Below are 24,396 nucleotides of genomic sequence, written 5' to 3' on the forward strand. Positions count from 1 at the left end.
TACTTAAGGAAGGTATGTGGCTCTGGATAATGTGTTTATTTGATATTCTTTAGGAAGATTTATTGTAATGCTGCCACGTTTAATTCTACTCATTGCTCATGAATAGTACCTATAAAATTTAATAATACACAGCTGTGCACCTTAATATCCTGCTAGGTAACCTGTCTTTACCACTCCAATCAAGAGAGGACCTACACAGTAGACTTGGCTCATCGCGCTCTAGGGACTCCTTATGGCGGGCCGGGCGCCTGCAGGCTGACTTTGGTTGTCAGTTGAACAGTGTTTCCTCCAACACATTGGTGCTTCTGGGTTAAGCGGGCGGGTGTTAAGGAGCACATGACTCGACCTTCGCCTCTCCGGAGCCCGTTGGGGAGTTGCAGCGATGAGACAAGATCGCAATTGGATATCACAAAATTAGGGAGAAGAAGGGGGTAGAAAATTAATAATTAGCATTAGTTCTACAAATACAAATTCTAATGCTAGGTAGTCACGGTTACAGCATCCCAAGTATTTTCAAATGTGCATATCATTCTAGCAGGGAAAGTGTCCATGCCATGAGTAGATACAATTGAGACATTTATAATGAGTACCTAATGATAATTTCCTCAAGGTTTGTGGGTGGTTTCTGCTTATAACCAGTGCTTTTCCAACCTAGAGCTCAAAATGGATCAGGAGAGAAAGAGCAAAAGGTAATACAAGCCACAGCCTTACGCAAGTATTGAGTTACCAGTATACCTATAATTATTACAAATACCTATTTCCTCATGGTTTGACAAGGATGTCCAATACATTCAAAAGCATTCAAGATAATTGGTATTTCTTTTTGATATGATATGTCAGTAGTTACCAGCGTTAACAGGAATCTTGAATATCTCAAATTGAACAAACTGAAGATGTTAAAATGTCAGTAGTGAATGTCAGCAGGTACACTACATTATCAAAAGTATGTGGACACCTGCTTGTCGAACATCTCATTCCAAAATCATGGGCATTAATATGGAGTGCCCCCCCCCCCTTGCTGCTATAACAGCCTCCACTCTTCTGCGAAGGCTTTCCACAAGATGTTGGAACATTGCTGCGAGGACTTGCTTCCATTCAGCGACAAGAGCATTAGTGAGGTCGGGCACTGATGTTGGGCGATTAGGCCTGGCTCACAATCGGCATTCCAATTCATCACAAAGGTGTTCGATGGGGTTGAGGTCAGGGCTCTGTGCAGGCCAGTCAATTTCTTCCACACCGATCTTGACAAACAATTTCTGTATGGACCTCGCTTTGTGCATGGGAGCATTGTCATGCTAAATCAGGAAAGGGCCTTCCCCAAACTATTGGCACAAAGTTGGAAACACAGAATCATCTAGAATGTACAGTATGCTGTAGCGTTAAGATTTCCTTTCACTGGAACTAAGGGGCCTAGCCCGAACCATGGAACACAGCCCCAGACCGTTATTCCTCCTCCACCAAATTTTACAGTAGGCACTATGCATTCGGGCAGGTATCGTTCTCCTGGCATCCGTCAAACCCAGATTCGTCCGTCGGACTGCCAGATGGTGAAGCGTGATTCATCACTCCAGAGAATGTGTTTCCACTGCTCCAGAGTCCAATGGCGGCGAGCTTTACACAGCCGACACTTGGCTTGTGATCTTAGACTTGTGTGCGGCTGCTCGGCCATGGAAACCCATTTCATGAAGCTCCCGACTAACAGTTATTGTGCTGACGTTGCTTCCAGAGGCAGTTTGGAACTCGATAGTGAGTGTTGCAACCCAGGACAGACAATTTTTATGCGCTACGTGCTTCAGCACTCGCCGTTCCCGTTCTGTGAGCTTGTGTGGCCTATCACTTCGCAGCTGAGCCGTTGTTGCTCCTAAACTTTCCACTTCACAATAACAGCACTTACAGTTGACCGGGGCAGCTCTAGAAGGGCAGAAATTTGACGAATTGACTTGTTGGAAAGCTTGCATCCTATGATGATGCCACGTTGAAAGTCACTGAGCTCTTCAGTAAGGCCATTCTACTGCCAATGTTTGTCTGTGGAGAGTGCATGGCTGTGTGCTCGATTTTTATACACCTGTCAGCAACGGGTGTGGCTGAAATAGCCGAATCCACTAATTTGAAGGGGTGTCCACATACTTTTGTATATATAGTGTATATCGACATACTATCTACCTGCCACACACACACTATCAGGGAGAAGAGGAAGGGAGAGGGGGTGATAACAAGAGAGAGAGACATACTTTACTATTTGGAGTGTAGGTGAGGCCTGTGTGGGGTTGAGAGTGGTGAACTGTTTCACAATTGCCCCATGTGATTTTTACCCTCATTGGAGAAAAGACAATTGTTGAATTGTCCTTTGGCCTGGTACGAGAATAGAAGGTCAAAATATTCAACTCCCGTTGGGTTATTTGCTGCCTTGTGGAAGAGAACCTTCTGCGCTCTCAATACTCTTCTCATAGGAAATTAGCTGCCTCTATTGGGGTAGATTTTCCACTGTATGTGTCCACTTGTGATAACTAGATTCTGCTCTGTTAAAGAAGAATCCAGACTTTGTGAGGTGTTCCTCCAGCCTTAGTTACAAATTAAGTAAAATAGGTAGATTCAACAGTGCCAACAATGTTGAAGGAACACATTGATTAATAATCAGATTAATCATAATTTATTATACTCAACGTTGCATCATCAGACAAATGAACTACAGTAAGAGCTCACAGGTTGACTGACAACAGCACTTATGTTCCACAGTAGCCCATCCCGGACAGCATAGAGGGCAGTGAGGAGAAGCAGAGGTCCTCTGGGGACAAGGTCATTCGCCCAACCAGCCCATAGGATAATATATGTTATTTAGCTGTCGCTTTCATCCAAAGCGATTTACAGTCATGCGTGCATATATATGAGGATGGACAGGTAGCATGGAAGGAAGTGTGTGAGGAGGAGGTGCAGGAAAAGAATGCCCAGGCTGTGGATACCCCACCTGTCTGCAAACCACTGGTAAGAGATCAGTGCCACCCATGTCTTTGTGTAACTGCCTGTGTGGAGATGAGTTCTGATCAGCTGATTCTCTGACACACAGATTATTAAGGATGTTGAGGACTTTGAGGAAGCTACTGTAAAGGAAAGTCCAGTTCCTCCAAAGGAACCCAAGAATATAGAACAGGCTTCAACCGAGGACTAAAAAATGTCAGTATGGCTGTATTTTCACATCAATTGCATATTACTAAAAAAAGTCTGCACTTACAGTGAGGGAAAAAAGTATTTGATTTTGATCCCCTGCTGATTTTGTACGTTTGCCCACTGACAAAGAAATGATCAGTCTATAATTTTAATGGTAGGTTTATTTGAACAGCGAGAGACAGAATAACAACAAAAAAATACAGAAAAAACGTATAATGTTATAAATTGATTTGCATTTTAATGAGGGAAATAAGTATTGGACCCCTCTGCAAAACATGACTTAGTACTTGGTGGCAAAACCCTTGTTGGCAATCACAGAGGTCAGACGTTTCTTGTAGTTGGCCACCAGGTTTGCACACATCTCAGGAGGGATTTTGTCCCACTCCTCTTTGCAGATCTTCTCCAAGTCATTAAGGTTTTGAGGCTGACGTTTGGCAACTCGAACCTTCAGCTCCCTCCACAGATTTTCTATGGGATTAAGGTCTGGAGAATGGCTAGGTCACTCCAGGACCTTAATGTGCTTCTTCTTGAGCCACTCCTTTGTTGCCTTGGCCGTGTGTTTTGGGTCATTGTCATGCTGGAATACCCATCCACGACCCATTTTCAATGCCCTGGCTGAGGGAAGGAGGTTCTCACCCAAGATTTGACGGTACATGGCCCCGTCCATCGTCCCTTTGATGCGGTGAAGTTGTCCTGTCCCCTTAGCAGAAAAACACCCCCAAAGCATAATGTTTCCACCTCCATGTTTGACGGTGGGGATGGTGTTCTTGGGGTCATAGGCAGCATTCCTCCTCCTCCAAACACGGTGAGTTGAGTTGATGCCAAAGAGCTCCATTTTGGTCTCATCTGACCACAGCACTTTCACCTAGTTCTCCTCTGAATCATTCAGATGTTCATTGGCAAACTTCAGACGGCCCTGTATATGTGCTTCCTTGAGCAGGGGGACCTTGCGGGCGCTGCAGGATTTCAGTCCTTTACAGCGTAGTGTGTTACTAATTGTTTTCTTGGTGACTATGGTCCCAGCTGCCTTGAGATCATTGACAAGATCCTCCCGTGTAGTTCTGGGCTGATTCCTCACCGTTCTCATGATCATTGCAACTCCAAGAGGTGAGATCTTGCATGGAGCCTCAGGCCGATGGAGATTGACAGTTATTTTGTGTTTCTTCCATTTGCGAATAATCGCACCAACTGTTGTCACCTTCTCACCAAGCTGCTTGGCGATGGTCTTGTAACCCATTCCAGCCTTGTGTAGGTCTACAAGTTTGTCCCTGACATCCTTGGAGAGGTCTTTGGTCTTGGCCATGGTGGAGAGTTTGGAATCTGATTGATTGATTGCTTCTGTGGACAGGTGTCTTTTATACAGGTAACAAGCTGAGATTAGGAGCACTCCCTTTAAGAGTGTGCTCCTAATCTCAGCTCGTTACCTGTATAAAAGATACCTGGGAGCCAGAAATCTTTCTGATTGAGAGGGGGTCAAATACTTATTTCCCTCATTAAAATGCAAATCTATTTATAACGTTTTTGACATGCGTCTTTTCTGGATTTTTTTGATGTTATTCTGTCTCTCACTGTTCAAATAAACCTACCATTAAAATTATAGACTGATAATTTCTTTGTCAGTAGGCAAACATACAAAATCAGCAGGGGATCAAATACTTTTTTCTCTCACTGTACCAGTATGTTCGTCACAAAATGTCCACACAAACCCAGGTAGAAGAACACAACACAGTCATCCTCCTCTTGAACCCTGAGGATTCCCTGTAGAATGCCTATGTGAACACCCCACCTGTCTGTGAACCACTGGTAAGAGATCAGTACCATACGTCTTTGTGTAACTGTCTGAATATGGAGAATCGAGCTCTGACCTTCAGACTCTGAATGCGATAAACAGATTGTTGAGGACTCTCCTGACAAGGAATGTCCAGTTCCCCCAAAGGAGGTAGAGGATGTAGAAGGGGCCTCGGCCCAGGGCCAACAACAGGTAACATACCCATGATGTTTGTGCCTGCGCCTGTACGGACGTGTGTGTGTGTGTGTGCATGATCTCCTTTTCCAACACCATTTGATAAAAATGTGCCTGTCTCAACTTGTCACTATGTTTGACCATAGATCCAGGTAGATAAGGATGGAGATGAGGACAAAGACCGTGACCTGCCCCTCCCTCGCCTTTTGGATACCCTAAAGAAGCGCTTCTACCTGAGCAGGGACTGTCAGATCAGGGCAAGACACTGGGCCCAGTTCAGAGCAGAGACCCTGAGGTTGACCCACCAGGGGATAGTTGTCCTGCAACATGACCTGGAGCTGGAGCTGGAGAGGGTTAGAGAGGGCCTGGAAGGTAGACGGCAACGCAGAGAGAGGGACCACCACAGTCTAAACCAGGTGAAGAGAGAGACAGAAAAAGAGAGAAGAGCAGATAAAAGATGGATGGAGAAGTTGAAGATCTGAAGGGAGGAGGAGGAAAGCAAGAGGGAAGAAGGTGGGGAAGAGGAGGAGGAGGAGGAGAGGGAGAGAAGAGTGAAGAGGAGGAGGGAGAGGAGGAGAGTGAAGAGGAGAGTGAGGATGAAGAGGGAGATACAGAGGAAGAGAAGGTGGAGAAGGAGGATGAAGAGGGGAGTGAGGAGGAAGCGAGTGAGGAGGAAGTGAGGAGGAGGATGGCTTAGAGACTATTCGCAAGGAGGTGAAGATGCAGATGTGCTTGATGATGGCCGATATTGAGCGTGATATGAAGAACGACTTTGAGCAGAACAGGAATAGGGAAGCCCAGGACCGGAAGATGTTGACCAGCCTGCTGCAGGGCTTGGAGTCGGTCTACCAGAGGCGTACTGAGGAGATACTGGACAAGATAGGCATTCTGTGGGACATCACGATCAACAACATGCTCCAGACCTCCATGGAAGGAACTCAGTCTGCCCGGACCGGCCTCTCTCCGCTGGTCCGCTCCATTTCCGCCGCTGCCCCCATCTGGCCCCCATCTCCCCCCTGACAACAGCCAGCAGAAAGCTCCTCCAAGGAGGGGCAAGAGAGGCCCAACAGGTAGGTGATGATGCGGACTTGATGATAAATGGAGTTGAGCTATGTAAAGGGAATATGTTTTACCTTTGTTTCGCCATGTGAAACTACAACTGAAACGGAGTTAGGTTGTAGGTATCAAACAAGATGACGTTTATGAGGCGGGAGTGTAATAGACCGTATGTACACCTTTTACAACCTGCACATCTAGATATCAGACACTACAATAATCCTCCATCTACCACTCCTAGGATAACGAGGCAAAGAAGACTGGCAAAGGGAAGAAGAAGAAGTCGAATGTAGAGAGAGTTCAAGTGAAGGAGGAGGAGAAAGACAGTCAGGTGGCGATTACTGGGATGACGGCTCAACTTGGGATGGGGAGGGGCTTTAGCGGGGGAATTAGTGGAGAACAATTGAAGGGTTACTTAGTAGCAATGCAAATATCACGGTACAGCTATATGGACACTCAATCATGACGGTATTTTTTTATTGGTAAATTTACAAACATATATAATGATAAATAGACTTGAAACTTGTATCTCATTATGGTGTATGGTAAAATAAGTATAGCCAGTTATAATTGTAATGGCTTAGCTGATAATAACAAAAGAAGAACAATATTTACAAGGCTCAAAGAGAAGGAATATAATATCTATTGTTTACAGGAAACTCATTCAACAATTCTAGATGAAGTTGCGGGGAAAAAGGAATGGGGGGGCGAAATATACTTCTCCCATGGGCAAAGAAATTCAAAAGGGGTGATGATATTAATTAATAGTAATTTCGATCCGAATGTGCAAATTGTCCAAACAGATACGCAAGGTAGATGGATTATTTTAAATATGTTATTGGACCATAAACAGATATGGCTCATTAACCTTTACGGACCAAATAATGATGATCCACACTTCTTTGAAAAAATATATAATAAATTATCAACCCTGCAAGCAATTCAAGACAATATTATTATGGTGGGGGATTATAATACTGTTTTAAATAGCTCAATGGACCGTAAAGGAAATCACACCACAAACAATCACCCACATGCTCTTAAGGAAATCGTGAATGTCATGGATACATTAGAACTAGTAGATATATGGAGGCTTAAATATCCTGATCTAGTGAGATATACATGGCGGAGACTCAATCAAGCTAGTCGTCTTGACTTCTTTCTTATTTCATTCTCGTTGGCACCAAAAGTTAAAAATGTGTTGATAGGGGACAGAATGGGGTCGGACAATCAAATAATTGGCATCTACATTACTCTTACTGAATTTCCACGTGGGCGAGGATATTGGAAATTAAATCAAAGCCTATTGGATGATAATATATTTTTATATATCGCAAATCAGTATATAAACTGAGAGCTTTTCTATGTAAGTCAAGACTCACGTGCCGCTTGTCATGTTGAATCCGGTACCGTAATATTAAATATTTTGCATCAACTCTCCATCTAAGTGTTTAAGTATCTTCTTGCATACTGAATTACTTGATGCCAGAGAAACTCATCATAACAGATTGGCGTCTAAACAAACAGGATGCAGTTTACAGCTGAACTAACAGGTAAGCAGACTATTTTTTTTATTATTATGTAAAATTCTGCTTATCTGTGGTAAAGCTGAGCTGTAACGAACGTTTAAAATGTATTTTTTTTAGGGGAATAGATGGGTGGTATTCCAGTATGTAAACATATGTAAGGAGAAATATCAAATTAGACAATGGCATGGTGCTATGATTCAAAACAGGGTGTGTTCAGAGTAATGAGTAAAAACAACAGAGGAGAAGGAGAGTGGGTTAAACAAGATTGGGCGTTTTAATGTGTACGACATTATAAAGATAGAAAGTTGTGAGGTTTGAGTCCTTTAATGTGAAAAATCTTTATAAAGTTGTTAAGAGGTTCAAGTCCTCAACAAGATTTGTTGAAGGTTAGAGTCCTTTGATGTTTATAAGCATCATAAAGAATGGGTTTGAGGCCTATGTTCAGTCCTCTGAGAGTTAGAGTATCGTGGTGAAGAATGAATTAGTCCTTTGTGAATTACTCAAAATGGTCAGGAGAGAGTGAAAACAATAACTCATACGGCATAAAGAATCGAGCAGATACAATTTAACATATGGATTATGGCACCAATGAATAAATAGACAAAGGTGGGGATTTGATTCAAATATTTAATTACTAACATTGCATGAATTAATATATAAATATGGGGAGTCAACTTAGTAGACCTGAATCTGGCAAGACAATCACAATTGACGATGATAGTGACATATATGATTGGTTATTTATAGAATGTTATGGAAGTCAGGCTCATAAAATATGTAATCCTAAAATCAGTTATAGTAAAATGTTAATGTGATGGAATTGACATTCCAAGTTTGGCCCCTTTTATAGAATAAGATATTTCTGCAGGTTATACAAATATTGATTAAGTGTGTTTGGAAAATAGTATTGTGTGAATATGGAAATATGTATTAATCTGAAGGTTGGGTAATAAAATATAGAAATGGGTATGATAAGATGATTGAGATTTGGATAATAAGCTTTGATATAAAGTTATCTTGTGGTTCCGTTCAGCAATGCCCATCATAGTATTTCACAAAGTGATATTGAGAGCGTGATGTTATTTTAGAGAGTAGCGACAAGTCTATATTTTCTGGGAGGCTTGACTTTGACGGGGTTTTCGGAAGGTTAGAGAACCGTTGAGGATCCCATGACAAGAAGGTCAGTGTCCGGGAAACAAAAGTTTTTTGTTTTTTGTTCCGGGGGAGTATGTTTGAAGAAACTGATTTGTGTCGATAAGGGGAAACAGCTATTTACTATGTTGTGATCCAGTAACGATACCGCGATAGTTTGACATAAGGAGAAATGGAGCCGATTTTGGGGTTAAATAATCATTTTATATCATCTTCTTCTGGAGTAGTCACGAGGAATTAAATTGAAACAAACGATTAATGAGTTAAGGGAAGACAGTGGAATTATCGTCGCCATGCTTGTTGATGATTAAGAGTAAATGTTAACCATTTGTAAACTTTCTTTTCCAGGAGAAAGGGGCTTTCATTATATTTTTCAGATGTTCCCGTGTTTGTGGTCTTGGGAAGAGATGTTAGTTACATTCGGCAGTTTGATAAGTATGAAAATATCCGGATTAGGTCATAAAAGGGAGCTACCAAATTAAATAAGGCCATTTTTGTTTGGTTTTTACCATATGGTTTTCAAATAACCACACACTACCCACATATTATGAAATGTTAATTGTACAGGGTTTTTATTTTTATTTTAGGGGGTTTTCGCGGGTTAGAAATGATATATCTTAAAGGGGCACACACGTGGAATTTTCGGAGGTTTTTGTTTTCTGAGTGAGTTTTGGGTAAACACGTGATTTCATTTGAGAAGAAATGTAATGAGGACTTACTGTACACATGGGATACAAAATGTATGAAATGTTTTGTCTGTTGTTAATTATTAGTCTACTATAGAATAAAACACTTATTTGAAGGGTTTGAATGACCTCTGACCTCTGTCCTGACTTTCTAGTGTGATTTGATCACCCACACTGGAAAACCGAGAGACATAGGATGATGAATTTAAAGTAATTTATTATACCGAGTTGAGGGTCATTGGTAATACTGATAATTATGAAGAAGTTTATAATTTAGCAATAGTCCTACAGTTGAAGTCGGAAGATTACATACACTTAGGTTGGAGTCATTAAAACTTGTTTTTCAACCACTCCACAAATTTCTTTGGTTAGGACATCTACAGTGGGGAAAAAAACTATTTAGTCAGCCACCAATTGTGCAAGTTCTCCCACTTAAAAAGATGAGAGAGGCCTGTAATTTCCATCATAGGTACATGTCAACTATGAGAGACAAAATGAGAAAATGTTTTCCAGAAAATCACATTGTAGGATTTTTAATGAATTTATTTGCAAATTATGGTGGAAAATAAGTATTTGGTCAATAACAAAAGTTTCTCAATACTTTGTTATATACCCTTTGTTGGCAATGACACAGGTCAAACGTTTTCTGTAAGTCTTCACAAGGTTTTCACACACTGTTGCTGGTATTTTGGCCCATTCCTCCATGCAGATCTCCTCTAGAGCAGTGATGTTTTGGGGCTGTCGCTGGGCAACACGGACTTTCAACTCCCTCCAAAGATTTTCTATGGGGTTGAGATATGGAGACTGGCTAGGCCACTCCAGGACCTTGAAATGCTTCTTACGAAGCCACTCCTTCGTTGCCCGGGCGGTGTGTTTGGGATCATTGTCATGCTGAAAGACCCAGCCACGTTTCATCTTCAATGCCCTTGCTGATGGAAGGAGGTTTTCACTCAAAATCTCACGATACATGGCCCCATTCATTCTTTCCTTTACACGGATCAGTCGTCCTGGTCCCTTTGCAGAAAAACAGCCCCAAAGCATGATGTTTCCACCCCATGCTTCACAGTAGGTATGGTGGTCTTTGGATGCAACTCAGAATTCTTTGTCCTCCAAACACGACGAGTTGAGTTTTTACCAAAAAGTTATATTTTGGTTTCATCTGACCATATGACATTCTCCCAATCCTCTTCTGGACCATCCAAATGCACTCTAGCAAACTTCAGACGGGCCTGGACATGTACTGGCTTAAGCAGGGGGACACGTCTGGCACTGCAGGATTTGAGTCCCTGGCGGCGTAGTGTGTTACTGATGGTAGGCTTTGTTACTTTGGTCCCAGCTCTCTGCAGGTCATTCACTAGGTCCCCCCCGTGTGGTTCTGGGATTTTTGCTCACCGTTCTTGTGATCATTTCGACCCCACGGGGTGAGATCTTGCGTGGAGCCCCAGATCGAGGGAGATTATCAGTGGTCTTGTATGTCTTCCATTTCCTAATAATTGCTCCCACAGTTGATTTCTTCAAACCAAGCTGCTTACCTATTGCAGATTCAGTCTTCCCAGCCTGGTGCAGGTCTACAATTTTGTTTCTGGTGTCCTTTGACAGCTCTTTAGTCTTGGCCATAGTGGAGTTTGGAGTGTGACTGTTTGAGGTTGTGGACAGGTGTCTTTTATACTGATAACAACTTCAAACAGGTGCCATTAATACAGGTAACGAGTGGAGGACAGAGGAGCCTCTTAAAGAAGAAGTTACAGGTCTGTGAGAGCCAGAAATCTTGCTTGTTTGTAGGTGACCAAATACTTATTTTCCACCATAATTTGCAAATAAATTCATTAAAAATCCTACATTGTGATTTTCTGGAAAAAAAATCTCAATTTGTCTGTCATAGTTGACATGTACCTATGATGAAAATTACAGGCCTCTCTCATCTTTTTAAGTGGGAGAACTTGCACAATTGGTGGCTGACTAAATACTTTTTTTCCCCACTGTACTTTGTGTATGACACAAGTAATTTTTCCAACAATTGTTTACAGACAGATTATTTCACTTATAATTCACTATCACAATTCCAGTGGGTCAGACGTTTACATACACTAAGTTGACTGTGCCTTTAAACAGCTTGGAAAATTTCAGAAAATGATGTCATGGCTTTAGATGCTTCTGATAGGCTAATTGACATCATTTGAGTCAATTGGAGGTGTACCTGTGGATGTATTTCAAGGCCTACCTTCAAACTCAGTGCCTCTTTGCTTGACATCATGGGAAAATCAAACGAAATCAGCCAAGACCTCAGAAAAAACATTGTAGACCTCCACAAGTCTGGTTCATCCTTGGGAGCAATTTCCAAACGCCTGAAGGTACCACGTTCATCTGTACAAACAATAGTACGCAAGTATAAACACCATGGGACCACGCAGCCGTCATACCGCTCAGGAAGGAGACGCGTTCTGTCTCCTAGAGATGAACGTACTTTGGTGCGAAAAGTGCAAATCAATCCCAGAACAACAGCAAAGGACCTTGTGAAGATGCTGGAGAAAACAGGTACAAAGTATCTATATCCACAGTAAAACAAGTCCTATATCAACATAACCTGAAAGGCCGCTCAGCAAGGAAGAAGCCACTGCTCCAAAACCGCCATAAAAAAGCCAGACTACGGTTTGCAACTGCACATGGGGGCAAAGATCGTACCTTTTGGAGAAATGTCCTCTGGTCTGATGAAACAAAAATAGAACTGTTTGGCCATAATGACCATCGTTATGTTTGGAGGAAAAAGGGGGTCGCTTGCAAGCCGAAGAACACCATCCCAACCATGAAGCACGGGGTGGCAGCATCATGCTGTGGGGGTGCTTTGCTGCAGGAGGGACTGGTGCACTTCACAAAATAGATGGCATCATGAGGAAGGAAAATTATGTGGATATATTGAAGCAACATCTGAAGACATCAGTCAGGAAGTTAAATGACACCAAGCATACTTCCAAAGTTGTGGCAAAATGGCTTAAGGACAACAAAGTCAAGGTATTGGAGTGGCCATCACAAAGCCCTGACCTAAATCCTATAGAAAATGTGTGGGCAGAACTGAAAAAGCGTATGCGAGCAAGGAGGCCAACAAACCTGACTCAGTTACACGAGCTCTGACAGGAGGAATGGGCCAAAATTCACTCAATTTACTGTGGGAAGCTTGTGGAAGGCTACCCGAAACGTTTGACCCAAGTTAAACAATATCATTTACATTTACATTTTAGTCATTTAGCAGACGCTCTTATCCAGAGCGACTTACAGTTAGCACATACATTATTTTATCGAACCCACAACCCTGGCGTTGCAAACGCCATGCTCTACCAACTGAGCTACATCCCCTGCCGGCCATTCCCTCCCCTACCCTGGACGACGCTGGGCCAATTGTGCGCCGCCCCATGGGTCTCCCGGTCGCGGCCGGCTACGACAGAGCCTGGATTCGAACCAGGATCTCTAGTGGCACAACTAACACTGCGATGCAGTGCCTTAGACCACTGCGCCACTCGGCATATAAAGGCAATGCTACCAAATACTAATTTAGTGTATGTAAACTTCTGACCCACTGGGAATGTGATGAAAGAAATAAAAGCTGAAATAAATCATTCTCTCTACTATAATTCTGACATTTCACATTCTTAAAATAAAGTGGTGATCCTAACTGACCTAAGACTTTACTAGGATTAAATGTCAGGAATTGTGAAAAACTGAATTTAAATGTATTTGGCTAAGGTGTATGTAAACTTCCGACTTCAACTGTACATATAAATACATATACGTACATATTTATATACATATCCTTAAAAAATATATATTTCCCTTCATTACTTTCCAACCCCACCACCCCTTCCCTAATTGGAGTAAACTAGTGAACAACAATGCTTAGGCCTCTACTTCCAGCTTATACATACTATATAAATTTTATGGACACAGTCAATTTTACAATAATTATATTTAGTTTGTTTTTACTCCTGAACTTCCTCTACCCTCAACCTCTCTGAGGTGTATGTAAACTTCCGACTTCAACTGTATGTGCTTTAGCCAACTCCTCTGTCATATTAATTCCATGGCATTTACCGCATACAGATCCGGCAACCAGGCTACAGCGAGCTCACAATGGATACAATTTCTCATCATGAACACTAATTAGCTTACTCTGTGACATTTTCAGGAGGAGAAACGACCTTTGAGAAGAATGAGAAGTCCGCCTAGACCCAGAATAACTGGTTCGTTTAGGCAGAGGTTTGGAGGAAGATTTTACAGACCACGGTAATACCAGAAGACATTTCAGAGCAACCTTGTGTAGCCTAAGGTTTGTTCTTGGTCATTTCAACATTTCCACAACTTCACCCACTCATCCTATTCAGATTAGGTCTGAGAAATACTCACTCACTCATTCACGCTTTTTATTTTCTGCTGTTTTCCTTACTGTACATATTCATAAGGGACGATCATTCATTCCGGAAGCCCCACTTCAGTTTTGGTTTCCAGAGATACCACTCCTTCACCTCCCGCCCACGGTTTCACTGGAGAGAGCAGTCCGGCCCCCCGGGGCCCCCAGGGCCACCACAAGGCCCCAACAGCCAGTACAATGACCAGAGGAACATGGACAGGAACTCCCCCGCCAGGTCCTCGCCTAAAGAACACACCAGTAGGTTTACGGTTATGTTGTGGTTGAGGGGAGTTTGGATCAAATTAACCTGTGGTTACAGGATAAGCGCACTACCATCTATGCCAACATGAACCAGATCTCTTGGCAGAGTTCATAGTAGGGTCTAGGGCTGCACAATTAATCGGATTCACATCGAAATCTCAATATTGACATGTGCAATATTCATATCGCAAGAAATATTTTGAAACGCATCTCAGCCGCATAATGGCCTTTTTTATAGTTCACCAAAAAAAAGTGTCCTCTTGTGGCTGCTTCCCGCACACACCAAGCTCGCCCCCGTCACTTAAGCAGCGCAGTTCCTCCTCCTCGCTGTTAAATCATTTTAAGTTTGCATGCTGTTCTCGTAGGTCAAATGCAGTCAACCGATTGTTCAAAACAAGAACGATGCTACTTTCCACTTAGCTTCTCAACATAGGTCATTCTATTTCTAGGATTCCAACAGTTCACCCAAGTTTTTTGATCTGTATCGCATGAAAAATCGCAATCACAATATTTGGTTAAAAAAAATATATTTTGCCCATATTGGGCAGCCCTAGTACGGGCAAAAAAATATTTATACCTAAATACCAATATCACTTTCCTCTTGTGAACACTAGAGAGCAGTATGAGCAAACAGTGTTCATGTCAGCTCAGACAGTGAATATATTAGCTACATTTGGAATGTGTTTTGCTCATCAGTATTCCTGGTGGTTGATAGTCACCAAGCAACAACCTGACAATGTTACATAATGCTGTCTGCACACAGCATTGGTAGATATTATAATGACAGTATTATGTCATCATTCTATACAATGAAATGGCTAGGAATAGTATCCTACTGAAAAAGTGCCAATCATTCCAACCTTCATCAAACACCAGCATTTTTATGTCACCTCTCATGTAGAATACATAAGGTGGTCCTCTGTAGCTCAATTGGTAGAGCATGGCGCTTGTAGCGCCAGGGTAGTGGGTTCGATCCCTGGGACCACCCATACGTAAAAATGTATGCACACATGACTGTAAGTCGCTTTGGATAAAAGTGTCTGCTAAATGGCATATTATATTATTATATGTTATTATTATAAGATAACAGCTGCTGATCATGAAATTATAATATAATTTATTTTATACAGTACTGTATTGGGCATATATTTAAAGGGATACTTTGGGGTTTTGGCAAAGAGGCCCTTTATCTACTTCCCAGGAGTCATATGAACTCGTGGATACCATTTTTATGTCTCTGTTTCCAGTATGAAGGAAGTTAGAGGTAGTTTCGAGAGCTAATGCCAACTAGCGTTACCCATAGACTTCCAGTCAATGCGCTATCTGCTAGTATGCTAGTAGATACCCATAGACTTCCAGTCATTGCTCTAATGCGAGTTAGCATTTCCTCGTGAATCTACCTCTAACTTCCTCATTGCCAAAACCCCAAAGTATCCCTTTAAGCACTGAACTGTAACTATTTCTGATCATCAAAGTTCTCCTCATCATGTTATTATTAGTATCATGAAGAATATAAGTGGTTTAGTAAGACCACAATCAATGTGCCTGTAAGTCATCAATTAGTTCTTATGCTTAAGCCCCATTCTCTATCATGTTTGAAAGTGTTTTCTTGAATAACTTTGTATTGCCTTAAGAATACCGATGTATTTTTATCTGCAATAGAAACCATAATTTCATCTTTCATCTCCTTGCTGCTGTTTAAATTAGCTGTATCGCTATTCTCAACCATGGTGGTGGTGGTTGTTTTTTCTCCTATTTTAGGCAGCTGCTATGTCTCTGCGCAGACTGCAGTACTGTGGAGGTGTGTGGGTGTGGGTGTGTGTGTGAGTGTGTGAGGAACAGGTTGCTCTATGTGCCTGAGAGATGTGCTATGATGGTGACTCATTGCTATAGTGTGTGTTAGAGATGGAGAAAGAGATGGAAAACGAGAGAGATATAGCTAAAGAAAACGCTGAGAAAGAGGGAGTGAGGTATCGGGCAGACAGCCAGCTCTGTATACAGGTAATGAACCAAAACAAAGCTATCGCCTCACATACCCACACTGCAGTCAAACGTTGTGAGGCAGACTTCGCAAATCCCACCCAATGCTGAAAGAATGCTTAACGAAACATACATTTCAGCTCCTGCGCGCTGCCTGTAGACAATAAATCTTCCGCTGACGGTAGAGTGCAGCCAGAGAGATGGAGATGGGGAAGCTTAGTCCTGAATTATACCTGCAGCTAGAGACACTAATGGGATGTTAGTTTGGCCCTGAGGAGGACACTGGGTAGATTGAGTAGTCCCAGCATCAATCACAGATATTAGAGTTAATTGAGAGATATCAGCTGGGCCACTCAAGGATATTAGAGTTCATCACAGATGTCAGCTGCTGTAGTTTAGCTCGAAGTTATCACCCATCTGTTCTAAGCTGTTGGTGTGTGTTGTGTTGAGTGGGGGCTTGTGTTGTATTGTATTGTATTGTATTGTTGTGTGAAGATGCGGTATGTCTGTGTGATGTTGCAGGTGCTCTCAGGTCTTCTGCAGGCGCCAGCAGAGAGAAGGAGAAGCAGCCTGTGTCGTTCACAGTAAGTCCACATTCCACCACTCCTCTCTGCCTCTTTTGGGATCGGTGGAGTCTGTTCTTTATACAGTAGGGCACACATCCTGTATCTGTTGTCATGCTCCGCTAGTGTATGGTGGTGACTGAAAACTTGTAAATCATTCCCTCTCTCTTCCAAAAACGACAACATGTAGGTAGGCCTCTTTCACCATAGAAAAACAACTTTTAGCCAGCAGGGTTTGGGTAGGTTACTTTCTAAATGTAATCCGTTACAGTTACCTGTCCAAAATTGTAATCAGCAATGTAACTTTTGGATTACCCAAACTCAGTAATGTAATCTGATTACTTTCCCCTTAAGAGGCGCAGGTTAGTGGCTGGCAAGTCATAAAATCTGATATTAAACCTAACCTTAAGCACACTGCTAACCCTAATGCCTAACCCTAACCTTAAAAGCTCATTTTTGTTTTCATACATTTTTACAATATAGTCCATTTTGAGGTTATGGTTAGGCATTAGTGTTAGCAGTGTAGTTAAGGTTAGGGTTAGATTTCAAATCAGATTTTACGTCTTTGTGGCTGTTCCAGCCACGAACCTGTGCGTTACAATTTTGAAGACAAAATTACCAATTGATTTATCCTGCAATAAATGTTGTTCAATCTTAGAGTTTACAGAGTTCAAAATAAATGGATGTTGTATTTTACTTTATTGGTTGGTTATGTGGGGTTCTTCTAACCCATTGCTTTTTACTACAGATAATAATACGATTAGGCTATATCTTTACATTTAAAAAAAACTGTGTCAGATTTCCAGTCATTCCAATTAATGTAATACCCCTTGATCTTCAAGAATAGGACTTGGAAATGTACACTGATCAAAAATATAAACGCAACATGTAAAGTGTTGGTCCCATTGTTTCATGAGCTGAAAAAAAAGGTCCCAGAAATGTTCTATATGCACATAAACCTTATCTGCAGAAATTTGTTTACATCCCCATTTCTCCTCTGCCAAGATAATCCATCCACCTGACAGGTGTGACATATTAAACAGCATGATCATTACACAGGTGCACCTTGTGCTGGGGACAATAAAAGGCCACTAAAATGTGTAGTTTTGTTACACAACACAATGCCACAGATGTCTTAAGTTTTGATGGAGCATGCAATTGGCATGCTGACTGCAGGATTGCCCAACAGAGCTGTTCGCCAGAGAATTTAATGTTCATTTCTCTACCATAAGCCGCCTCCAACATTGTTTTAGAGAATTTGGCAGTACCTCCAACCAGCCTCACAACCGCAGACCATGTGTATGGCGTCGTGTGGGCGAGCGGTTTGCTGATGTCAACGTTGTGAACAGCGTGCCCGATGGTGGCAGTTGGGTTATGGTATGGGCAGGCATGAGCTATGGACAACGAACACAATTGCATTTTATCGATGGCAATTTGAATGCACAGAGATACTGTGATGAGATCCTGAGGCCCATTGTCGTACCATTTATCCGCCGCCATCACCTCACGTTTCAGCATGATAATGCACGGTCCCATGACACAAGGATCTGTACACAATTCCTGGAATCTGAAAATGTCCCAGTTCTTCCATGGCCTGCATTCTCACAGACATGTCACCCATTGAGCATGTTTGGGATGCTCTGGATCGACGTGTACAACAGCGTGTTCCAATTCCCGCCAATATCCAGCAACTTCACACAGCCATAGAAGAGGAGTGGGACAACATTCCACAAGCCAAAATCAACAGCCTGATCTACTCTATGCGAAGGAAATGTGTCGCGCTGCATGAGGCAAATGGTGGTCACACCAGATACTGACTGGTTTTCTGATCCACACGCCTACCTTTTTTTAAAGGTATCTATGACCAACAGATACATATCTGTATTCCCAGACATGTGAAATCCATAGATTAAGTGCCTAATGAATTTATTTAAATTGACTGATTTCCTTATATGAACTGTAACTCAGTAAAGTCTTTGAAATTGTTGCATGTTTTGTTAATATTTTTGTTCAGTATACATTAGAAAAATTGTTTTACCTGAGCATAACTCAAAAACTAAGGACTAATTAGCCTCATTTGTTGTTTTAGATTTTGTTGTCATGGAGGACTGATTGGGCTGATTGCTTTGAGTTGAAAAATGAAGAAAATAAAAGCCCCACTGGTGGTCTTCTTAAATGAAACTAGTTTTTGACAGTATGGAGCACAATACCACGGGGGAGTTTAGAAGGGAGGAACTCCAACTTTTCCATAGGCTAGGATCCACACTATGCAGTTGTTGCAAGAGCACATTTTTCACTGGCTGTCCACTGCGGGCGTATTCATTACTCCGATTCTGTTGCAAAACGTTTCTTAAACGGAAGTAAACTGAACGAAATGGGGAGGACCTATCTGAAATTCTCATTTTGCTCTATTTGCTTCCATTTGGTTCTGAAATGGTTTCCTTAATGAATACACCCCTGGTCGCAAAAACAATGATTGATAGGCAGCTTAAACTTCTTAAATTCAACCATTATTGGGTTTAAATACACATACAATTGTGAACAGCCATCCACAACAACAACATTCTGTAAGGCGCAATTTTGGAAGACATAGCTTGGACTGTAGCCTACAAAAGCATATTATTGCTCTTTTCCCGCGATCCATCAAACACATTTGGTGTGTCATCATAGTGGTCTCTGATTTGTGATCAGACTCACTCTAACTTAACCGTGCGCCTTTTTCAATGCTGATTTGAATGTCATTGAGTAAACAGGTGTCCGCAAAAATACTTTCTGAATGTAAAGTTTTTCAAAAATATCTAGTCTGATTACAATATTTTTGCTGATAACATAACGGATTACAGTTACAGGTTTTTTGTAGTCCGTTACATGTAATCCGTTACTCCCCAACCCTGTTAGCCAGTAATGTAGCTTCATACAAATGATCCCCCCCTGCTTGACTGCTGCTTCAATTTCTCTGAAGTGAGATGTACCACACTGGGAGGTATGCACTACAACAAATGTACTCATATTGAATTTAAGTCGGAGTGAATCTCTTTGCCCATGATGCTCGCTGTCAAAAATATTTATTACACACACACACAGTCTTTCACGGTCCTTCAAATCAAAGATTAAAAAAAAACTAATGTTTGAGTAATCTTGGCTAGTCTGCTCGGTAAGATTATTTGTGTGTGTGCGTGTGTGTCCTCCACACTCCTGGCTAGGATGGGAATTGGAAGGACAGAGAGAGCACAGGTGCAGCATAAAGAATTAAATTGAAAGTTGGAATAATTGGGTAGTCAGACTTTGAGAGAAAGGAGCAGAGCGGAGCACAAGGTCTTCTCCTTCCGTTTAACCATGCTGATGATTCAAATGGAGGCTGGCTGCCTGCTAACCTTGAGTAGACACAGTAGAGGGGGAGAGAGAGGCTCTTAATGAACTCAACAACAGTCAGGTCGGCTCTGAATGGCAAATGTGTTAAAGTCTTAAAGAATACAGAGGGAAGATGGCAAGTGGTATGTGTCTATTATAGTTGCATACAAGACTGTAAAACCGGAGGTCGAACCAGAAGGAATGCAGAAACTTTTGATTTGAAACAATTTCACTCTTCATAAGTAGAGCTTTGCTTATAACTGCTTATAACTCTCTCTCCCCTGCGTCTATGTACGTGTCTCAAAAGAAGGAGAGATCCCACAGCAGAGAGGGAGAAAGAGAGAGGGATAGAGAGCTCCCCTCCACCATGAGCAGGGCCACAGCACGAAACAGATCCATCCAACAGAAGAGGAAAGAAATAGAACAGGTATTCGCCTTATTTTGGAACGTCACAGTGATCGCGGCGAGTTAGTTGCAATTGTGTTTCTATTTCCGGCAACATTTCCGCGACGCTAGCGCATGTAAAAGTGGTTGAGAACTTGATAGTTTTACGCTGACAGAACCGCACAGAATCCTAAACTCGATCAACATGACAAGCATTATATGTTCAGTATGAGGCTGTCACAATAATTGGATAAAGGAGGCAGTTTTGAACACCAACCTCTACGTCGATCTGAATGTACCTGTGGAGCCCCATACGACCTGTATCCACCTCCTAAAGATGCAGAGTCTTTGCGGCTCTGGCTCAAAGCGTTGAACCTAAAGAAACCACCAAAACGTCCCTTTGTGTGCTCCTACCACTTCTTTGACAAGAAGCCTACAGTGGAGCATCCTTACCCAGAAAAATGGCTTGGCTACGATGCTCCACTCGTGAAGAAGCGTCAGGCAGTCATCAGTGACAGGTAAGCCAAACGCTTGAGCAGTTTGCCTGCTCTCATTTTGTGTCTCCGTCTTGCTCTTGTATCTAAGCACAGTCTCATAATAGCACAATTTATTTCCTCTACAACTCAATAAATAATCCCATTTTATATATACTTAATTGCTATGATGATTAAATATTATTAGGAGCGTCCATGCAGTATGGCGTTTTATTGTATGGTTTTGTTGTTAATTGTCCATTGACTTGTTTAACAAGCCATACTGATTTCTTAACAGATGACACAACAGGCTCAAGTGTTCACCAAATTGAAAATGGGGATTGGCGAACACAGATAGAAGGAATGGATATGCCTTCAGAGAAGGATGCCCAAACTGAATGGGAAGACCCATCTCGAAGTCATCACAACTACAGCTCAGGTGATCATGTAAAGCCCACTACCTGTGAGGCAGAGACTCAGTGCCCAGCAGCACCTCTCTACAAAACCCTGCTGAGGAACGAAGCACTCTGTCGACTGCATACAGACTTGTCTCTTGCTGCCTTTTCTACCCTGGCGGAACATCTTCTACCCCTATACAAAGGCAGCTTTCAGTTAGACCTGACAGACCAACTCCTGATGACACTGATGAAGCTGAAGCTCAACTTGCTGCAGCAGAACCTAGCAGAAAGGTTTGGTGTTTCCCAGAGTATTGTCAGTCGACTGATTAGTAATTGGATTGACATGATGGAAGAGAATCTGAGGGAGTACATTCCATGGCTGCCAAGGGAGACCATCCGTGCTACAATGACACAATATTTTAAGGACCACTACCCAGGAACAACCTGCATTATTGACTGCTCAGAAACTGCTTTACAGAAGTGCAAGAATCTGGATTCAAAGGGGGAGTCATTCAGCCATTACTACACCCAGAACACTATCATGTACCTGGTGGCCATTGCACCTTGTGGTCTAGTGATGTTCATTACATTTACATTTACGTCATTTAGCAGACGCTCTTATCCAGAGCGACTTACAAATTGGTGCATTCACCCTATAGCCAGTGGGATAACCACTTTACAATATGTTTTTTTTATTTGTTATTTTTGATATATTTTTATTTATTTTTAATATATATCAATATTTTTTTATATATATATATTTTTTTTAGGGGGGCGGGGGGGTAGAAGGATTACTTTATCCTATCCCAGGTATTCCTTAAAGAGGTGGGGTTTCAAATGTCTCCGGAAGGTGGTGAGTGACTCCGCTGTCCTGGCGTCGTGAGGGAGCTTGTTCCACCATTGGGGTGCCAGAGCAGCGAACAGTTTTGACTGGGCTGAGCGGGAACTATGCTTCCGCAGAGGAAGGGGAGCCAGCAGGCCAGAGGTGGATGAACGCAATGCCCTCGGTTGGGTGTAGGGACTGATCAGAGCCTGAAGGTACAGAGGTGCCGATCCCCTCACAGCTCCATAGGCAAGCACCATGGTCTTGTAACAGATGCGAGCTTCAACTGGAAGCCAGTGGAGTGTGCGGAGGAGCGGGGTGACGTGAGAGAACTTGGGAAGGTTGAACACCAGACGGGCTGCGGCATTCTGGATGAGTTGTAGGGGTTTAATGGCACAGGCAGGGAGCCCAGCCAACAGCGAGTTGCAGTAATCCAGACGGGAGATGACAAGTGCCTGGATTAGGACCTGTGCCGCTTCCTGTGTAAGGCAGGGTCGTACTCTCCGAATGTTGTAGAGTTCATCTCCTCAGCATATGGAGGTAGATGTAGCGACAAATATGTAACATTGGGTTCTGGGTTCCTGGAGCACCTCTGTCCAGGTGATGAGGTCATGGCTGACCGGGGCTTCACAATCCGTGATCTGCTACACGAGAGGAAGGTCAAATTAGCAATTCCAGCCATCATAAAAAGTGGCTCACAGCTGTCAGAGGAGTACACCACATGTAGAAGATGGATAGCTAACGTGAGTGTTCATGTGGAACGCATAATTCAAAGGCTCAAACGGTTTAGAATCATCTCACAGACAGTGCCAATCAACCTCTCATCTAAAATTGACAAAATACTTTGAATCTGTGCTGCCCTGTGTAACATGCTGAATGAACTGACTAGTCAAATGCCATTCACAGGGTCGATTTCCCAATATTAATTAGTGTCAAAGTTACGTTAAATATATTTCTATTCATTCTATAACAACTCAACTTAATTATTTCTTTTACATACTCATTAATATTAATAAAAAAGAAAGCCATAAAAACAATTTCCACAATACTGTGACTGTTGATGCATTAAGTCATGCTTTTTAATTGAAAAACAATTTGTTAATAGTAACTGCAAACAGGAGAGACATCTGACTACATCCTTCTACAGAGCTGCAAAATGGATTGTGCCTCACTACCAAATGTCAGCATCTCTCACCACCACACCCTGACATGTGAGCACTTGTATGACCATGTACACCTGGACCATGAGGGAGTCAGAATCTTTGCCAAGGACCTGAAAGATGCCATGTTAGACAGAGTTCCACAATCATACCAGCCCAGCAACAGAGCCCCCCCACCTCCCCGCTAACCAAGGAGAGAGATGAAGCACATCTCAGCAGAGCCAGCCCCTACCAACATGTCCGAGCCCAGCGGCGCTAGACCCAGCCCATCTCAGCCCGGCGGTGCCAGAACCAGCCCATCTCAGCCCGGCAGTGCCAGAACCAGCCCAGCTCAGCCCAGCACCGCTAGACCCAGATCAGCTCAGCTCAGCAGTGCCAGAACCAGCCTAGATCAGCCCAGCGGTGCTGGACACAGCTCAGCTCAGCACAACACAATCCTTCACAGCACTGGAGTGTCCTCTAGGGGTAGGGCAAATAGTGACCTACAGGAGGGTACCCCACCCCATACCTCAGCCTCACTGCCAGCCCACATACAGTATGCAGACTCCAGTAAGAGACATATAGACCCTTCAGCCATCGGAGAGGTGCGTCAACTGCTAAAGCTGACATGCAAACACCTAGAATAGGCATAAGACAATATATTGGACCTTTATCAGAACACATTAATTCTATAAGCAAAAAGAGAAATTAGTTTCACATTCTGAAATGACATGTACAGTGCCTTCAGAAAGTATTCACACCCTTGGACTTTGACCTTTTGTTGTGTTACAGCCTGAATTTAAAGTGGATTGAATTCAGATTGTGTGTCACTGGCCTACACACAATACCCCATAATGTCAAAGTGGAATTAGGATTTTAGACATTTTTACAAACTAATAAAAAATGAAAAGATGAAATATCTTGAGTCAATAAGTATTCAACCCCTTTGTTATGCCAAGCCTAAATAAGTTCAGGAGTAAAAATGTGTACCCTTGTTTTCAATTTTCACCTAAAATGACATACCCAAATCTAACTGCCTGTAGCTCAGAACCTGAAGCAAGGATATGCATATTC

The 24,396-nt window shown here is 42.4% G+C and overlaps 1 protein-coding gene across 1 annotated transcript in view; it reads left to right on the forward strand.

Annotated features, from left to right (window-relative positions):
* Positions 1–8,135: 8,135 nt before the first annotated feature.
* LOC121546436 (periphilin-1-like) overlaps positions 8,136–24,396 on the forward strand; it is a 34,259-nt gene continuing 17,998 nt past the window's right edge. The window contains exons 1-5 of the mRNA XM_045209393.1: positions 8,136–8,168; positions 13,729–13,826; positions 13,994–14,208; positions 16,714–16,772; positions 20,398–20,532. Coding sequence (XP_045065328.1) covers positions 8,136–8,168; positions 13,729–13,826; positions 13,994–14,208; positions 16,714–16,772; positions 20,398–20,532 — 540 coding nt within the window. The remainder of the gene's footprint in view (positions 8,169–13,728; positions 13,827–13,993; positions 14,209–16,713; positions 16,773–20,397; positions 20,533–24,396) is intronic.

This window comes from Coregonus clupeaformis, chromosome 30 (genome assembly GCF_020615455.1).
Source record: "Coregonus clupeaformis isolate EN_2021a chromosome 30, ASM2061545v1, whole genome shotgun sequence".
Taxonomy (NCBI): domain Eukaryota; kingdom Metazoa; phylum Chordata; class Actinopteri; order Salmoniformes; family Salmonidae; genus Coregonus; species Coregonus clupeaformis.